Here is a 16,865-nt window from a genome sequence, read left to right on the forward strand (position 1 = left end):
ATAGATCTTTTTAAAATTAATATATAAAATTTGTATACTACATTGAGATATAGTAGCCGCGTAAGTTCATTCATAAAAGTCGCTATACATAAAAAAGAAAACAAAAAAATTCAAAAAAAAATCTGCAAAACTTTTTATGAAAAATACAAAAAGTATGCCACACACTTATAATAATAATTTGTAATAATTAAATATTTCATAAAATACAACAACACACTACTATTGTTAAAATAAACACAAAAAATACTTGACTTAAAAATTACATAAGAATCATATATAAATTACTGTAATATTTAGCGGTTAGTTAGAAACGTGTACCGACGTTATGTGGGTGTGAAAAATGCAGAATCATTGTTGTCTATTAAAAATTAAAGAAATCATGAACAACACTTCAATCACATTTCGCAACAAATTACAATAGGTATTTTGAGTTTTTCTACACTTCGCCATAATGTAATATTTTGTCTAACTGCGCCAAGCCAAGCAAAACTTCATTTCAATGCTAATTCCAGTTTAGCATTTTTAATTGCGAAAAAGCCCATTCATTGACTATTTCATTTCATATTTGGATTATGTTTGTTATGGTTCTTCATAATAAAAATGCATAAATTAATGTTTAAATAAACCACAAAGGCAAAACCAGACAGCTATACCTAATGTTAAAATATTGATTAAAATACTGATAATATTACTGAATTTCTATTATATAGATATTTTTTCAAATTAAGATAAAATCGTAGTGCACTAAATGGTATGAGACCAGTAAAATAAATATACATGTCTAAAATATGTGTATATATGTATGAAAACTTGAAGTTTTTGTAAAAAATATTGTCATTGAAAAAAAAAAATAACAAAAACATACACAAATACATATGTGCAGTAAGCACATAAATCTCTCATGCTCATTACCCCATAAAAAGGTGTTCTTAACTTTCATTTCATCTCTATTCAATAATTTAAGTTTCAGTACTAAAATACTTTAAAAATTTCATCTGCATCTATTCTACATACTATACGTATATCTATATTAAAAGCATATATATAAAAAATAATGAATAATCAAAAATGCAATAAAACAAGAGATAAATAATAAATATAATAATACTTGAATAAACAAAATATATATATTACAAGAAGTGTTGTTTTATTTACAAGGGAGATTTTTAGTTTGGTAAGGTCACATATGCACATGGATTTATTTTGGATATTTCTTTGTCTCACGCAAGCCGAAATCAATAAACAATTATTCTTACTAACTACAACTAAAAAAAGCTGGTTATCGAGAAGGTAAATTACAATATACAGTTTAATTGAGCAGAAAAACATAGTTTAGAGAAAGCTAAAATCCAATACAATAGAATTCGAGATCTCATTGATGAAGAGAGAGCAATAGGAAGAAGCGAGCGAGCAATATCACCATTGCAGGCATAATTTGTACTGATTTCTTATTCTGTCACTGCAGCAGTATTCCTCGTATATGTATGAGAAATTTTTATACTGCTACAACAACAACATCTTCTAACATACTTTCTAGCTGTTTAAGATCAATTAGAAGTAAGACGGACTTATACGACGGAGCAGGATCAGTGAAATTCATGGAAGAGAGAGCATATTTAAGAAAATGTTTTCGAACATTTCAATTCTGTCAAAAGACAATTTGTGGTAGGGTCTCCAAATAAGCACGGCATATTCTAATGCAGATTGAACAAATGCAATATATAGTAACTTAAGGGGTTATATACAGTTAGAATATGGAAAAAATCGATTTATTTTTATTTTTTCTTAATATATATAAAGGGTTTTTCAATAAGAGCGGGTAGATGTTGAAATGGAATAAAATGGCGTTTGCTGTGTGGCACGTAGCACCGTCCTGCTGGAACTACATGTCGTCTAGGTCCATATGGTTCAATATGGGCCATAAGAAATTGGAAGGGCCACCACGTCTATCGAAAAATGGGCGCAATGCGCGCAACGTTTGCGTTAATGAACACTCATTTTGATAATAAAGTTTTATCATTTGAACGTGCTGTTCAATCGTGTAACTTACCATGAAGATTTGGCATAAACAACTGAATAATAAACAAAAGATTTGACAGACGTCACCAAAACAAAATAGCGTTCCATGATGAAATGTATACTAATGAAGTTTACAAATGACAAGCGAAAAATAAAAAATATTGCGTCGTTCGCCCTCCCTATCGGAAAAAAGTTGAAGCGCACCCTATATATGTATATATATAATTGGCGCGTACACCCTTTTTGGGTGTTTGGCCGAGCTCCTCTTCCTATTAGTGGTGTGCGTCTTGATGTTGTTTCACAAATGGAGGGACCTACCGTTTCAAGCCGACTCCGAACGGCAGATATTTTTTTATGAGGAGCTTTTTCATGGCAGAAATACACTCGGAGGTTTGCCATTGCCTGCCGAGGGGCGATCGCTATTAGAAAAAACTTTTTCTTTAGAAAAAACTCCTTTTTTTTCTTAAGGGGTTATACGCAGTTATGACTTTCAAAAAAATCGATTTTTTTTTTATTACATTTTTGTAATCTATATATATAAAAAGAAGTTACATTTCCTTGGTAATCTTATAACTCAAGAACCGCCCAACCGATTGACACGAAAATTTTAGAGTTCTTTTCTATCTTTGAGGAGGTGGTTTGTGTGAAGTTTGATTGAAATCGGTGCAGCCGTTCCTGAGTTATGACATTTTATGTGATTAGAAAGTGAAGAAAATCGTGTTCGACGAAATTAAGTGGAAAGACAACGACACAGACGGAGAAATCAGTCGGTTAATAGTGAAGCACCAAGAAACCGTCGTGGGCGTACGTCCGTTTATGATATACGTCAAATGGACCGCGCGTATTTCAATTACGATGCCACCATTGATTACAGCATGCATGCCTACATTGGCAAAATGAATATAGAATGTATACATTGCAAAGCAATTAAATTCAGAAACTAAACGCCTGGTATGTGCTGTACTGGTGGGAAAGTCAAATTGCCGGTGCTAGAACTTCCGCCAGAACCTTTGCATTCATTGGTTTTTGGCAATTCACCAACGTCGAAGCATTTCCTCTTAAACATTAAAAAATACAATTCATGCTTTCAAATCACATCTTTTGGAGCTACAAATATTATAAGAGATGGATTTTTGCCAACGTTTAAGGTTATTACTTCGTTTGGAATAAACAATATCGTATTTAATTTATGTGCCGTCCCTGTGTTGGATGTTTTTAAAAATTCAGATCCGTTATCTACATATATTTCTCGAACTTTACAGATTCAAGGTCAAATATACCATAAAGCTGGGTCTTTGCTACTATTCCCAGATGGTGACCATCAATTTTTGCAAATATATTTTATTGGTGATGAGAATCGTGAATTAGATCAGCGCTGTGCAATTTCGACGAATACGAGAAGATTAATCGTGAATGAATTGCAAACAATGTTCCATCAACACAATGAATTGGTGAAATTGTTCAAAGTGGCACTCGATCTGATGCCCACCGATGACCACAAAATAATAATAAAAGCCAATAAAACACCAATTGGGGAGCACGCCAGACGATTCAATATAAAAAAACATTTTATGTATGGTGGTGCGAAGCCCACTGGGGAATGCTAGTGTACATATATTCAAAAGTATACGCACGAAATTTTAAGTAGATCTAAGCAATACTTTCGGAGTTATACCTAAATATGTAGAGATGCCTCGGCACGTTTTAAGGTAGGTATTGAAACTTTAAACGTGTTTTTTTCAAAACGGCATTTTTCAAGTCGGTGTACACGATATCTCGAAAACGGCTTGTTTGATCGGTCAACCGTTTTAACTCAATCTTTAAAGATACTTTTTCTAGTAATTAGTCGTTCCTTTTGTTAATCTGATACTTATTTTCCATTTTATAATCAATTTACGGCCAAATTTTAACGTAAAAATCGAAATCATTTCTTTTAAAAGCTGCCATTTTGTGAAAATTCACTATTTTGATTAGCCGAACGATCAATTACTAGATAATCTAATATATTAACAAAATTTGTTTGGTTCTTTGATTTCAGATAATCCAATCCTGAGTTACGATGTACACCGTAAATCGTCTTTTTTTAAAGGAGGTTCCAGAAATCGCCTGCAGCGCGCTCTATAATCAACATTTTCATAAATACAAAATTTTGTTACGTTCTTGAAGGATGCTTTTATAACCGCCAAAAATTTTCAAATTAAAATATTCTGAAGTTTCTTCAGGATAAATCCTTGACAACCCGTCTTTTATTTGCTTCATAACTGCGTATAACCCCTTAATGTACATACATATATTTAAGAAAACACACAGAATATTTAATATCGTCCCCTTAGTATTAAAATAGCCTATAAATTTTTTGATGTTTTGAGAAAATGAATTTCAAACTTTTTTGTCGAAAGTAGCTCTCACTCCAATCTCGTTATGTCTGTAAATATTTATTATTTTTTGACTGACGTTTTGACCCACTTTGTGGAACTAGAATTTGACAAAATTTTGACCACATATAAAATCGACGATGGAGAATCCAAAAATTCATTAAAAAAATAATAGCCTCTGAGCACATAGGCTATTGTTATACTAAGGGGACGATATCGTTCCGGTGAACATTTTCGAAGTTACAAGCAAATTTGAAAAGGCGTTTCAGAGTGCTTGAAAGTACAAGGCCGGAGCGGCAGCGCTTACCTTTTTTTATTCTATGTAAAGTGATTTTCACACTTTAAACGCGTATTTCTCAAAATGGTGTTTTCAAAGTCGGTGACCAACATTACTCGAAAACGGCTATACCGATTAGTCTCAAATTTTAACACGAACTTCTTAAATATATTTTTTAGTAATTAATCGAAGTTTTCCTAACCGATAATTTTAGAAAAAAATGTATTTTGCTTATTCCTAGATTTAACATTACTTTAACGAAATCTGTTTGGTTTTTTAATTTCAGAGAATCCAGTTCAGAGATATAGTGGTCACCGCAAAACGTCTTTTTTGAGAGGAGCTCCCGGAGATCAGCTGTAGCTCATTTCCAAATAAATATTTCGATTAATACTAAGTCTTAAAATACAGTTAAAAGATAACATAATATGTGTACAAATTTGTAGATCAATAAATTTAAAAGTTTTCTCAGAAAAAATTGTGGAAAATTCGCTTTTTTTGGCCTTCTAACTGTATATAACCTCTTAAGAGTATAGGGGTCTGCAAAGCTCGAGCTATTGCTTCCTATAAAACCAAGAATAGAGTAAAGCGTAAAGATGAAATTAAATCTATATGATTAAGAAATGTAAAACGTGCATCAAAAACCACACCTAGAATTTTGATATCTTCAACAGATGGAAGTATGTCATCAATTTATAAGAGGTGATAGCGGTTGATTTGCTTTTTTTCTTTCGCCTCGAACATTAGGGTGTTAGCGGTGCATTCTTTTTTTCTGTCATTCTTGAGACGAGACGTTCCATTTTACTACTACTCTACTTTCATTTGTCGTAACATCTTAACGCATAAAACGGTCTTGTTGATCTAGTGCCACCTCCTTTAATAGATTCGCCTTTCGTCTCGCTTTAATGAATAAAGGACAAATCAAGAATCGTCCCAACAACAATTCACAAGATCGATTTTCCCCTTTAACACGTGCATCTAGGTACGAGTAAGATAAGTTTTTTTATTCGTACTCGTAAGAAAGTTGCAGCATATAACATAGCGGAGCACTGGCTTTTAAATACTTCCAGCCCTTGTACCGTATGTGTTACGTCGCACGAAGGTATACGACAAGGTTTGTTTCACATTAGACCTTTCGTAGCCCTACGATGAATTTTACGATTTCAGTGGCATCACACAGCGCCATAACAGTTATAAAATTTTAAATAAACAAAGCAGAACGAAGACGATTTTCCTCAAATCAGCTTGGCACTTAATATGTAAAAAAGGGCAAGTTACTATTGCTATGTTCATGCATGCACCTTAAATGCGTAAATCGAAGCAATTAAGGCCGAAATTACGCTCGATTTACCATACAAGAACTCAATTTATAAATTGTGCCATTAGACTTTAATTGAACACAATTTTACTTGGATTCCCCATGCAACTCTGCAAAGTCTGCTCAATGAGAGAAAAAAAACACAAAAGAAATGATAAGCAAAATTGATGGTGACTAAATTGAAACCAAATTCAATCAAATTCAAAAATATTGAATTAAATATCGGTTTCTTTTCAATATTTCGGCACTTATAACTGTAAAACTAACTTAAAAAACTGTAAAACTTCTTGGTGTAGATTGAGGGTAGTGAAGTGATTATCTTTGATTTGTGGCCAGATCAAGTGGAGGAGTTTCGTGCCCAATCGAAAAATGGGCACACCTACAGAGAAAAGGCAGATAGCCTCTCGAAGTTAGGGACGTTGCAAACATTCTTTTAAAACTAAGTTTATTTTCATGTTTGCACTACCAAAAGTGTAAGCAATAATTGCCTCAATTACTTCTGCGCTTTCATAACTTAGATGCAAGGCGAATTTGTTAAAGGTGGTATCGGTAAATCAGCTGATTTGTTATTTCATTCGCCGGGTCCATGTGGCTGTCACCCCAGAATGAAACAAGGAGAATTCATTCTTTGTTTTCTACATTGTCAATACTTTTCTTTGACAATCAAACGTACAAAATATTGTTGTTGGTCTAATGCCACCACCTTTAATGAATGCGCCTTGCTTAGATATCAGAAAAAATATTCATCAAGTTGGTTTGCGCAATCTTTTTTGCTAAACGGGTATACAGAATATATACAGTAAGTGGCAGCTCCCGGTTCGAGCAGTGCTACCAAAAATATCTAGCAGCAAACTTTGATACCAGCGGTGAGCTTGCATCATTTATTGATCACAGTTATATTAGCAATTTTTAATAATAAAACTCTATTCATTAAAATATACCTGTCTACATTGTCCTACTCTTTGTATGTGCGGGACTATTTTTACTCGCTTTGTTATTCATTATAGGCTACCACGCTTTTTTATGTATTGAACAAATATGGCAGCATTACTTAACAGCTGATTTTCCAATTTGCCAATTTTGACAAACGCAATCCTGTGTTGCTGCCCGGGGAGATCTTCAATTCCACAAGGAATATTGTGTTCATATCTAAACTTTCGTTTGGATATACATTTTTCTGAATTTTAAGCGTCAACAAGAAGGTAAACTGAGGTGTTGAAAATATTAGAAGTAAACGCCTAACAATAAAGTGTCCGACATAAAAATAGAAATTAAGTGAACAAAAATTATATAACAATGGCTTGGAATACTCCATAGCCACCAATTAATTAAACCCAAATAAACAAATATTTACTCATAAATATGTGTGTATATCAGATATCTTCCTTCGCTTTCAGCTTATAACCAATCATGGGCGGACACGGTGAACCCTATAAAGTTCCACATCCATCAATCTACAAAGTTGAAAACATTCCCAAGCTACGTGAGGTGCAAGAAGCATTAGCACGCCAAGGATTGAAGGATCCATGGCTGAGGTAGGGTTTTCTTCAATATTTAAAAGTTAACAAACTGCTGTCAATGAAAATGTTTCTCTTTTTCTACTCTTAGAAATGAAGTGTGGCGTTATGAGCCAAGCACTATGGGCACACACGCCTCCCGCGCACGCGCTTTCTTCCTCCGTGGTTTGTTGTGGGGCACAATTGCTACTGCCATAACCGTTGGCTGCGAGTATGCTTTTGGTTCGAAAGATGATCATGGTCACGGGCATGGTGAGCACGCCGAAGGAAGTCACCATTAATCAGTCATTGAAGATGAGTCCTCCTTTTACTTCTATGTTTGAATGGAGCAAATATAATTCAATTCGCTTGCTATTATTCATAGTTAGCCGGCAATAGATGTACAGCAATGTACCAAATAAAGCGTTGAGGATAAAATTTAATTTGAAATTTATTTTGGTACTATTTTTCTACTCACTGAAATGCATCGGTTTCAAAAGTTATGTTTTAATTACATTGAAAAAATTTTGATCCTACATATGTTTGATTCTTAACTAACTTTCTTGCTTGAAGAAGTTTACGCAATACGCGGTTTTAATTCATCGTAACAAGAACGTAGGAAGATTTGTGGTTTTTTGGTTAGATTGAAGTACTCATGGCCCTGTGGATTGAACAATGTGGTAAAATTAGAAAGGATATTTTCATTGAAAGGAAACAAAAGTTACCTTCGACCAATCGTAGCCCACTGCGTAGGCGAATATCTGGCCATTATTGTTGAATGCGCACTTAGTAATCGATTGATCCATCGCCTCCGAAGATTTAAGTTTTGTGCGGGCATCTTTATCCCAGAAGCTGAAAGTGCCATCTGAGCCGACCGTTACTAAAGTGCCATGCACCGGATGAAAAGCTATATCATTTACGGCATATATGTCTTGATAGCCTGCTGTACCAGTGGTACGATGACACTTAAAGGTGAAATTATCTTTTGGATTCACTGGATTTACATATTGAATTGCAACACGTCCTTCAATGCTGCCAAGCGCATAGCCTATACAAAAGTAAATATTTTTAAAATGGTAAACTTTTTGCGATTAATTTAACTTAATATACCCGTTGGTGCCTTCTTCTTATCCCTAAAAATTGAAATGGCCCGGTGTTGATACTTCAGCGGACTTTCCTGCCGCTTAAATTCAGTAGGAGTGTTTTCTAGTGAATAAACAATGAGTCCACGATTCGCGGTACCCACCACAGCCATGGGGTAATCAACATCTGCACAATAGCAACGTTCTGGCAAATTAATTGCCATTAGAGGGTTGGGAGTGCGTGTGTCCCAAAACTGAAAGAAAATTAAAACATTAACTTTGCACAACTCTACAGGTCATATTAATATCTGGCTACCTTTAATGTTTTATCCCATGAACCAGTCATCAAACAGCTATAGGTAGATCCCTTTATCCAGTGACACGTTTTTATAGGCGCATCATGTGCCGCCACCTGCACCACTTGATCTGAGGCTAAATCCCACATTTTTACTTGCTTGTCACAAGATGCCATATACACTTTGGTTCCATCATCAGACCAGCAGACATCTAATACCGGACCTCCCATTGTTTTCATTGACTTAGGCACCGTCTTGCCAGTTTGCTCCACTTCCCAACAGCGTACACTGCTATCCCAACTTCCAGCGATTAGAAAATTCTGAGGTATGGTGCTGGGGCTGAATTCTAACGCAGACACCGAATCATCCGGTGGCATAGTCACTTCAAAATCATTCATGCGGTTTGTAGATGGTGTGGCGGCGGTCGCGCCTATCGTCGGCTGGCCAAACATGTCGTGCTTCACTTAAAAAATATTGGCGGTAAAACAATTTTCAACACTCGATGACTGGGATTTCTCTTGAGTGTGCAGGCCTATTCCATGCAATTACAGTTACGAAAACTAGGTATATTTTATTTCAATTGCTATTATTTACTCTTCAGTTCCAAACCGCAACTATTGGAAACCTGGCAATTAAACGCAATCTTTCGAAATTCAATAAAAGAAGCACGTAAAGTGACAGCTAGCCGGCTGTCAAGAAGAAGTATTGCCGTATCGCATTTATTAAAAATAGAAAATTACCTCCTTCCATTTTCTCTTGTTAGTTTTACGTGGCAGCCGCGGTACATATTTGACACTTGTCGCTCGTCATGTTCCGAAAATCGGCATGAAAGCAAACTGTCAAATGTTATTTGGCAAACGGAGCATATTGTCAAGCGATTTAAAATTAAATAATAGGGCGAATAATTGGTTTAAAAGGTATAAATTACTCTTTACAACTACATTTCATCGTGTAAGCCGTTATTCTTTCATTTATAACTGCTTTCGCTATTCATCAAAATTTACAGCTCTTCATTCTTCGCTCGTAATCAAGTCAAAGTGTATTAACGATGTTGCGTACCTTTGTTACCACCGCTGGACGATTATCACAGCAACACCATCAATCATTATTGCTTCGGAATGGCCGTCAACTATTGCAGCAGAGTCGCACGAAGGTATCCACGCCTATGAATACGATAATAATGTTTGTGCCACAGCAAGAAGCATGGATAGTTGAGCGCATGGGTCGTTTTCACAGAATTATGGAGCCTGGTCTTAATATATTGGTGCCCTTTATAGATAAAATCAAATATGTACAAAGTCTGAAGGAAATCGCTATTGATGTGCCCAAACAGAGTGCCATCACATCGGACAATGTCACCCTAAGTATAGATGGCGTTTTGTACTTGCGCATCATTGATGCTTACCATGCTTCTTATGGTGTGGAGGACCCAGAATTCGCGATAACACAACTTGCTCAAACCACAATGCGATCCGAGTTGGGTAAGATGTCGTTGGATAAAATCTTCCGTGAGCGGGAATCTCTCAATGTTAGCATAGTCGATTCGATCAATAAGGCAAGTGAGGCGTGGGGTATTGCGTGCTTGCGTTACGAAATCCGTGACATTCGTTTGCCTACACGTGTACATGAAGCTATGCAAATGCAAGTGGAAGCAGAACGACGTAAGCGTGCAGCTATTCTGGAGTCAGAAGGTAGTCGCGAAGCTGAAATCAATATTGCTGAAGGTAAAAGAAAATCACGTATACTAGCTTCCGAAGCCGAACGACAAGAACAAATAAACAAAGCGAGTGGTGAAGCGGCTGCAATGGTGGCCGTGGCCGATGCACGTGCACAGGGTCTGCAAACTATTGCAAAGGCATTGCAGAATTTAGATGGCAAAAATGCTGCTTCACTTACTTTAGCCGAGCAATATATCGATGCATTTAGAAATTTAGCGAAAACCAATAACACCCTCATATTGCCATCCAACCCTGGCGATGTAACATCTCTAGTAACACAAGCTCTAAGCGTTTATCAAACGATTTCAAATACGAATGTTAGTAATATGAAGAATTTAAGTACCGCAGGTGAGATTGTGGACAACAGGAGCGATGAACTTAATTGTAAACAGGATAAGAATGTAAAATTACAGAAAATGGAAATTGAATAACTGAAAAACGATAAAGTCAACTATGAATTGTAATAAAATTGCAATTTATGTGTTTTATTGTTATATGTATATATTAGTTTTATTTTTATTGGAAGTCGAACTATAGTCCTTACATACTACCAATAAGTATTGTACTATTATCCAACAGTATTCCCTAAAAGTTGCCAGGGAAAGTTTTAAGCTGTTGTGACAACAACAACTGCAAGTGTTTGCTATGCTATAATAAAAAAAGAAATACGCAGGCGCCAACGCCAATGACCGCGAAGGGATAAGCGTAAAGCCTTTTCCTTCCTATGATTTTTTTGTAAGTAAATCGCTTACTCATTCGACATTGACAGGAGATTTCTGGTCAAGTAGTGGATCCCAGCACCTTATACGCCGCATCTTTCGGCGTTCGAAAGTAGAACGTGACCTAAAGAATCTGACAAAAGATGATGTCCAGTACTATTGCGAACAATGCGAAAGAAGCGTGGTAAGAATGGAGTAGGAGATAAAGTGCATCAAGATAAAGTACACATAAATATGTATGAAATCAAAATGTATACATACATATGTACATAAAAAGTTTTGCTAACGCCAATCTCGCTATTTAATAACCATTGAGTTGTGGAATTGTAGAAAATTATGTAAGTTATTATACTTTTTCTTAACTTACTTTTCATGACATTTGCCACGTTATCTTTGGTCCTCTGGAATGTATGTATAATTCCCAGGCAAATTTAAAAAAAGTAACGGTAACAATCTATCACTACTGTACAGTAATTTATGCGCATTAAATGATTTTCTTTATTATTCTTTCCCCTATGTAATATGAATAAACATAACTATGAAAATGTGTATGGCTTTTTAGTGTGAATCATAACTTCTAAAATCGGCTAACATGTTTTAATGCATTTTGTTCGGTACTTGTGAAAATATTTATACAAATTTCGCTATGTAAAATTAAATTCAATTAAATTAAAAGAAAAAAAAAAAATTGAAAAAATAAAGACTAAAACAAGAATTGCGTCCAATATAATCCAAAAATTACAAATTTCTAATATAAAATGTAAAAAAAAAAATATATATACATATAATAAAAAAATATATATGTATATATATTTTTTGAAATATTAATAAGTGGCGTTCAGTGCAAAGAAATATTATTCTCCCTTACCTGCTGATGTTTTAAAAGCTATCAAACCTACTTACGAAGATCTCAGTAATGAAAATTTACTTTCAAGATGTGTAGGTGGACTCAATCAAAATAATAATGAAAGCTTTAATCAACTAGTTAAAACCTCTCGGTAGGTTTCAATAAAATGTATATTGCTTTTGAAAAACATAAAAAACTCGTGCCAGATCGAACGATTTTTTTTTGTCAAAAATTTCGATTTGTTTTTAACAATTAATTGACGGTTTTTTCTTTGAAAAATATTTCCTGAAGCCTCCATATTGTTAATTTTGAAAAACAAAAAAAGCTTCGATCGGGCATAAGATTATCTATAAATAATGACGATAATGATGATCACCGCAAGGGACTTCTGGAGAAATGGGCTCCACACAAACAGCGATAACTTTTACAATTATTATTACTTTTTTTTGAAGTTTTGCTAAAGTCAAGTAGAAACCTGATGTATTAATGCTTTGTTTTTATTTTTGTAAAATAAAGTAATTGACTAACAAAAAAAAAGTATTGATAATCATCATTTTTTCGGGCCGCAGACTACTCCTAACCCCTTATGTTGTTGTTGAGGTGGTTGAATATTTCCACTGAAATACTCCTATTTAGTGACCAGCATCGTTTTACTACCACTGTCTCGTGTGATGATGTCTGGTTTTTTTTTGTTTCCAAGCCAGATCTTCTAACGCCTTAATTTCAACTTAAGTTTGATTTATGAAGCCTACTAATCTAACTTGGACACCAACTATGGGACCACAGCAATAAATCGAATGTCCTTGACACCTTGCGTTCAATTATTGTGAGAAGTTGTATATGAAATGAAGTTTAAATTAAAAAAAAAATTTATATTAAGTAAAATGCTTAGTTTTGTAAAAAAAAATAGATAGATTTCTTTCACTATTACCACGGCAATTTACCTTAGAAAAGGCGAGGTTAGTTCTAAAAGAGAAGTGAGGGAGTTAATGCGAGTTCGTTGAGAGCTTCGTTTGAGCACAACATCTCTGAGTAGTTTCAAGAAAGTCGTATACAAATACTCGACTGACCACTACAGTTCTCGAATCTGGTGGCATGTGAGAGTACCCGTTATAACACTAACCACCTTTTCACATATCCCCTTAAATCGACTTATCTAACACCTCTCTCCCCTTGATCCCATCCCGTCGGAACAGTCTGTTTCCTGGGCCTGCAATTAGATGAGATTGACGACGACTATCTCAGCAACGAAGAGGTCACCGATCATTATGAGCGTCCAGGCGTATCATACATCCAATTAAGCGGCTACCTAAATAAGTAAAATCTTCGTTTTTGGGCCGTGTGTGATGCTTGAAGAGCTATTACATCTACTCAAAGCCACTGTGTGACGCAGCGTTCTCGAGGGAGGGGTGATTGGACCGTATTTTTTTTCTTTTTTTTTTTTTGAGGACATCATCGGCAATGTGGTCACTGTTACTGGCGAACGCTGCATGGCCATGATAAACGTCTTCTTATTGCCGAAATTGGATGAGCAGTCACAGCACGCGCCACAATGGATATTGTGAAGGAAGCGTTTTCTGGTCATGGCCAGCAAGATCGCCCTATTTAAGCGTCCCAGATTCTTTTTCTTTTTGGGGGCTATTTCAAGTCGCGGTCTTATGCCCACCCACAAGCTTCAGATAATCACAACCCTTAATCAGAGTATTTGACAAGAATGCGAACAGTTGTCAACGGAAATCTTGCGAAAAGTTATGGAAAATGCGATAAAAATTATCCAGTAACTTAATTTCTAAAATTAGCTATTAAAGAGAAAAACATCAAAAAAAAGTGCATGGGCGCAAAACCAGTAGCAAATTGCAAGTTTTACGAACAGCTAATAAAATTGTTGGACGGAAAAATCATAATAATTGAAAAAATTTCAGTTGAGCTATCTCGTATTAGATTAAAAAAAGTAAATAAAATGCGAATAACGAGGTTTTCATCATATAATTTTATTTCGTCCAATTTTATCTAAAATATATTTATTGACATTTTCCATTTTAAAAATTTTTCTATTTTATTTAGATTTTTTTATTTTTTTTAATTTTTTTTATTTTTATTGAATTTTTATGAAAGCCTACTGACGAAGCCATGGCTTCGGATATCATATTACATCTGCCCCCCCAGATCTCTTTTGCAAATACTCAGCGGCCTGTTCCGCTTTAAGGCTCAGAGCGAGCTCACAATGGAAGACTATCACACATGGACATTCAACCATCTTAGACTCCTATACGGATATACCCAGTGTTGTGATTATCACCCTCCCATTCTCTGCTTCGAAAGAAATTTCTTTATGAAAATCTGTTCTAGACTGAAATGGCTTGAAGAAAATCCATCACCCAACACACCCGTTAAGATCAACACGGACGGATTAAAAATGGACACCGGTGTAGGATCAGGGTTATATTGCGAAGAGCTTTCTAGCAGTGAATCCTTTAAACTACCGGATCACTGTAGTGTTTTTCCAGCGGAATTCATGAAGCCTTAAAATGGTTAGAGATAAACAGAATATCATGAAATGATATCTGCATTCTATCAGACAGCCAAGCTGCCAAGCCAAGCTACGGGCCCTGGATGCATTCCAAACAATGCTGGGTTAAAGGCCACAGAGATATGCCGGAGAACTGTAGAGCTGACCAACTTGCAGAAGAAGGTACCTGTATGCCAAATATAAGTAATTTTATGGGGGTACCTCTCGCAACTTGTAAGCTTCTTATTAAGGACGCACTAATCAGTTATGTAAGTCAAAGATGGATTAGTGCCAATATCTGTGAAATTGCTAGGCAAACATGGCCAATCTACGTCTGTCCAAGAATATTATAAAATTGAGTAGACTTCAAAATAGGACCTTAGTAGGGACCCTCACAGGACATTGTCTCATAGGAAATCATGCAAGGAGATTAGGCGTATACACGCATGATTTCTGTCGTAGCTGCAGAAATGAGGAGGAATTGGAAACAATTCAACACCTTTTTTGCACATGTCCGGCTCTAGCCAGAAGAAGAAACCGATTTTTAAAATCCTACTTCTTAACGAATATAGATAATCTATACACTTTAGGTATCAACAACCTTTTACGCTTTGTCAAAAGCTCAGCATGGTTCAATATGGAAAGGGAAATGTAGCCCAGCCCCTGCGGCTTACAACGGACGCATTTCGTGGTCTAAGTGGCATCGCTGTCTTTATGTGCGATGCGGCTGCCAAACCTAACATAACCTAATTTTTATTTAAATTTAGAATTTTTACTCAATTTACAAATTTCAATCCGAGTTTATTTTTACTTTGCGATCAGTTGTTTTTCTCACTTGCAAATTTTTAAAGGTAAACATTTATCCAGTAAAAACTTACAACTTCCCCTCAAAATTAAATGCCATTTTGCTCTCTCATTTCCCCTACTTTACAAGTATTTTGGATACTTGAACTCGAGAGCTCGATAACATCTTTTCCACTTAACATAAAAAGTTGTGAAAGTGCAAATAAAGATTTCCATCACTCAAAATAGTTTTTTTATTTAGTGAAAAAGTTATTCAAAAATAAAATTGGCTATGAGTTGTTTTAATCCTTGTGAAAATTAATTTATTTTTGGCTTTTAAAAATGTTAATGACTGCATTGAGAATAAAATTGTTTTATTTGAACATAACTATTACTTTTTATTCCGCACACATACATATATGTATGTATGATCAATATCTTGACCAACTGTATGTATACATACACACAAACATATTTATACCTATAACAAATGAAGCAATTATTTAGTAATTGAACGGACGAGAATTTCGTGCAAGTTTTATTGCCTTGGTTGTACTTCGACTTCTTTTCATATGCCATATTATGTACATACATACATTTATACTTCCCACGGTGGTACATACATACATATATGAATGTACATCTACAAATAACGAATTTGCAAACAAAACGAAATGAAAAATAATGAGTTCTACAGCTACAAATTTTTGTCTAAACAATAATTGCACAAGAGCCAATTAACACACACACACAAATGCATATTAATATGTGTTACACACACATACATATCTCTTACGTATATTTGATATATGTTCACTAGCGCTCATCTCACATACAAATTAAATAAAGGCAGCAGAAATAAAATCCCCGAAATTTTGTGAATGGCAACAAAAGTTGTGTGACCTCGTCAACGCACAGTGGAGTAATCACATATAAATTTCAACATAAACAGTTAGATACAATGAAATGAAGACTTGCAAAATTTGACACAATTGAATGAAAGTACATAACAAGAAGTTTGATGAATTTAATCAAAATCAGTCTAATACATTATATTGAAAAATTATAAAAACAGATGCATACTTATGGAAAAAACTGTTGATGTGAACCGCATTAGTAATCACTGCCAAAAGTTTTTTGAGAAATCGCAAAATTTATTGGAAATCACAAACTTTTTTTATAAAAATATTAAAAATTTCTAGGATATGTACAAATCTGACTCATGCGGTTGCTTGAGAATTGGATGCTTTTTTCAGAAAGCCAGTTTTAATAAGTTTTGAAATGAATACGAAATTATTCCGAAGTGTGCTGTATCGCGCGTTTCCTGGAATAACAAGGCGAATTGAGTATCTAAGGTGGCACCATTAAAAAAACCGTTACTTTATTTCTCGCGATTTTGACAAATCTGACGTCAGCTCCCTTCTCATTA

General features: G+C 35.0%; 3 protein-coding genes across 5 annotated transcripts; 2 read left to right on the plus strand and 1 right to left on the minus strand.

The window, feature by feature from the left end:
* Positions 1-7,058: 7,058 nt before the first annotated feature.
* Positions 7,059-7,925, plus strand: LOC128866274 (NADH dehydrogenase [ubiquinone] 1 beta subcomplex subunit 3). Of its 2 annotated transcripts, none has more exons than XM_054106868.1 (3): positions 7,059-7,188; positions 7,364-7,521; positions 7,595-7,925. In XM_054106868.1, exons 2-3 carry the CDS (start codon positions 7,397-7,399, stop codon positions 7,782-7,784), a joined length of 315 nt encoding a protein of 104 aa, XP_053962843.1. In that variant the 5' UTR covers positions 7,059-7,188; positions 7,364-7,396; the 3' UTR covers positions 7,785-7,925. The 2 variants fall into 2 exon arrangements, with proteins under 2 accessions (XP_053962843.1, XP_053962842.1); XM_054106867.1 differs by having other exon boundaries at positions 7,062-7,188; positions 7,384-7,521.
* On the minus strand, positions 7,916-9,549 carry LOC128866273 (protein Rae1). The gene is made up of 4 exons (XM_054106866.1): positions 8,881-9,549; positions 8,593-8,818; positions 8,208-8,530; positions 7,916-8,143 (listed from the first exon to the last, which is right to left on the minus strand). The coding sequence occupies exons 1-4, from the start codon at positions 9,310-9,312 to the stop codon at positions 8,060-8,062; spliced, it is 1,065 nt and encodes a 354-aa protein (XP_053962841.1). The 5' UTR covers positions 9,313-9,549; the 3' UTR covers positions 7,916-8,059.
* Positions 9,550-9,654: 105 nt separating this feature from the next.
* On the plus strand, positions 9,655-11,078 carry LOC128866272 (stomatin-like protein 2, mitochondrial). Of its 2 annotated transcripts, none has more exons than XM_054106865.1 (2): positions 9,655-9,811; positions 9,867-11,078. In XM_054106865.1, the coding sequence occupies exon 2, from the start codon at positions 9,909-9,911 to the stop codon at positions 11,007-11,009; it is 1,101 nt and encodes a 366-aa protein (XP_053962840.1). In that variant the 5' UTR covers positions 9,655-9,811; positions 9,867-9,908; the 3' UTR covers positions 11,010-11,078. The 2 variants fall into 2 exon arrangements, with proteins under 2 accessions (XP_053962840.1, XP_053962839.1); XM_054106864.1 differs by having other exon boundaries at positions 9,655-9,777.
* Positions 11,079-16,865: the final 5,787 nt, after the last annotated feature.

This window comes from Anastrepha ludens, chromosome 6 (assembly GCF_028408465.1).
Source record: "Anastrepha ludens isolate Willacy chromosome 6, idAnaLude1.1, whole genome shotgun sequence".
In the NCBI taxonomy this organism is placed as follows: Eukaryota; Metazoa; Arthropoda; class Insecta; order Diptera; family Tephritidae; genus Anastrepha; species Anastrepha ludens.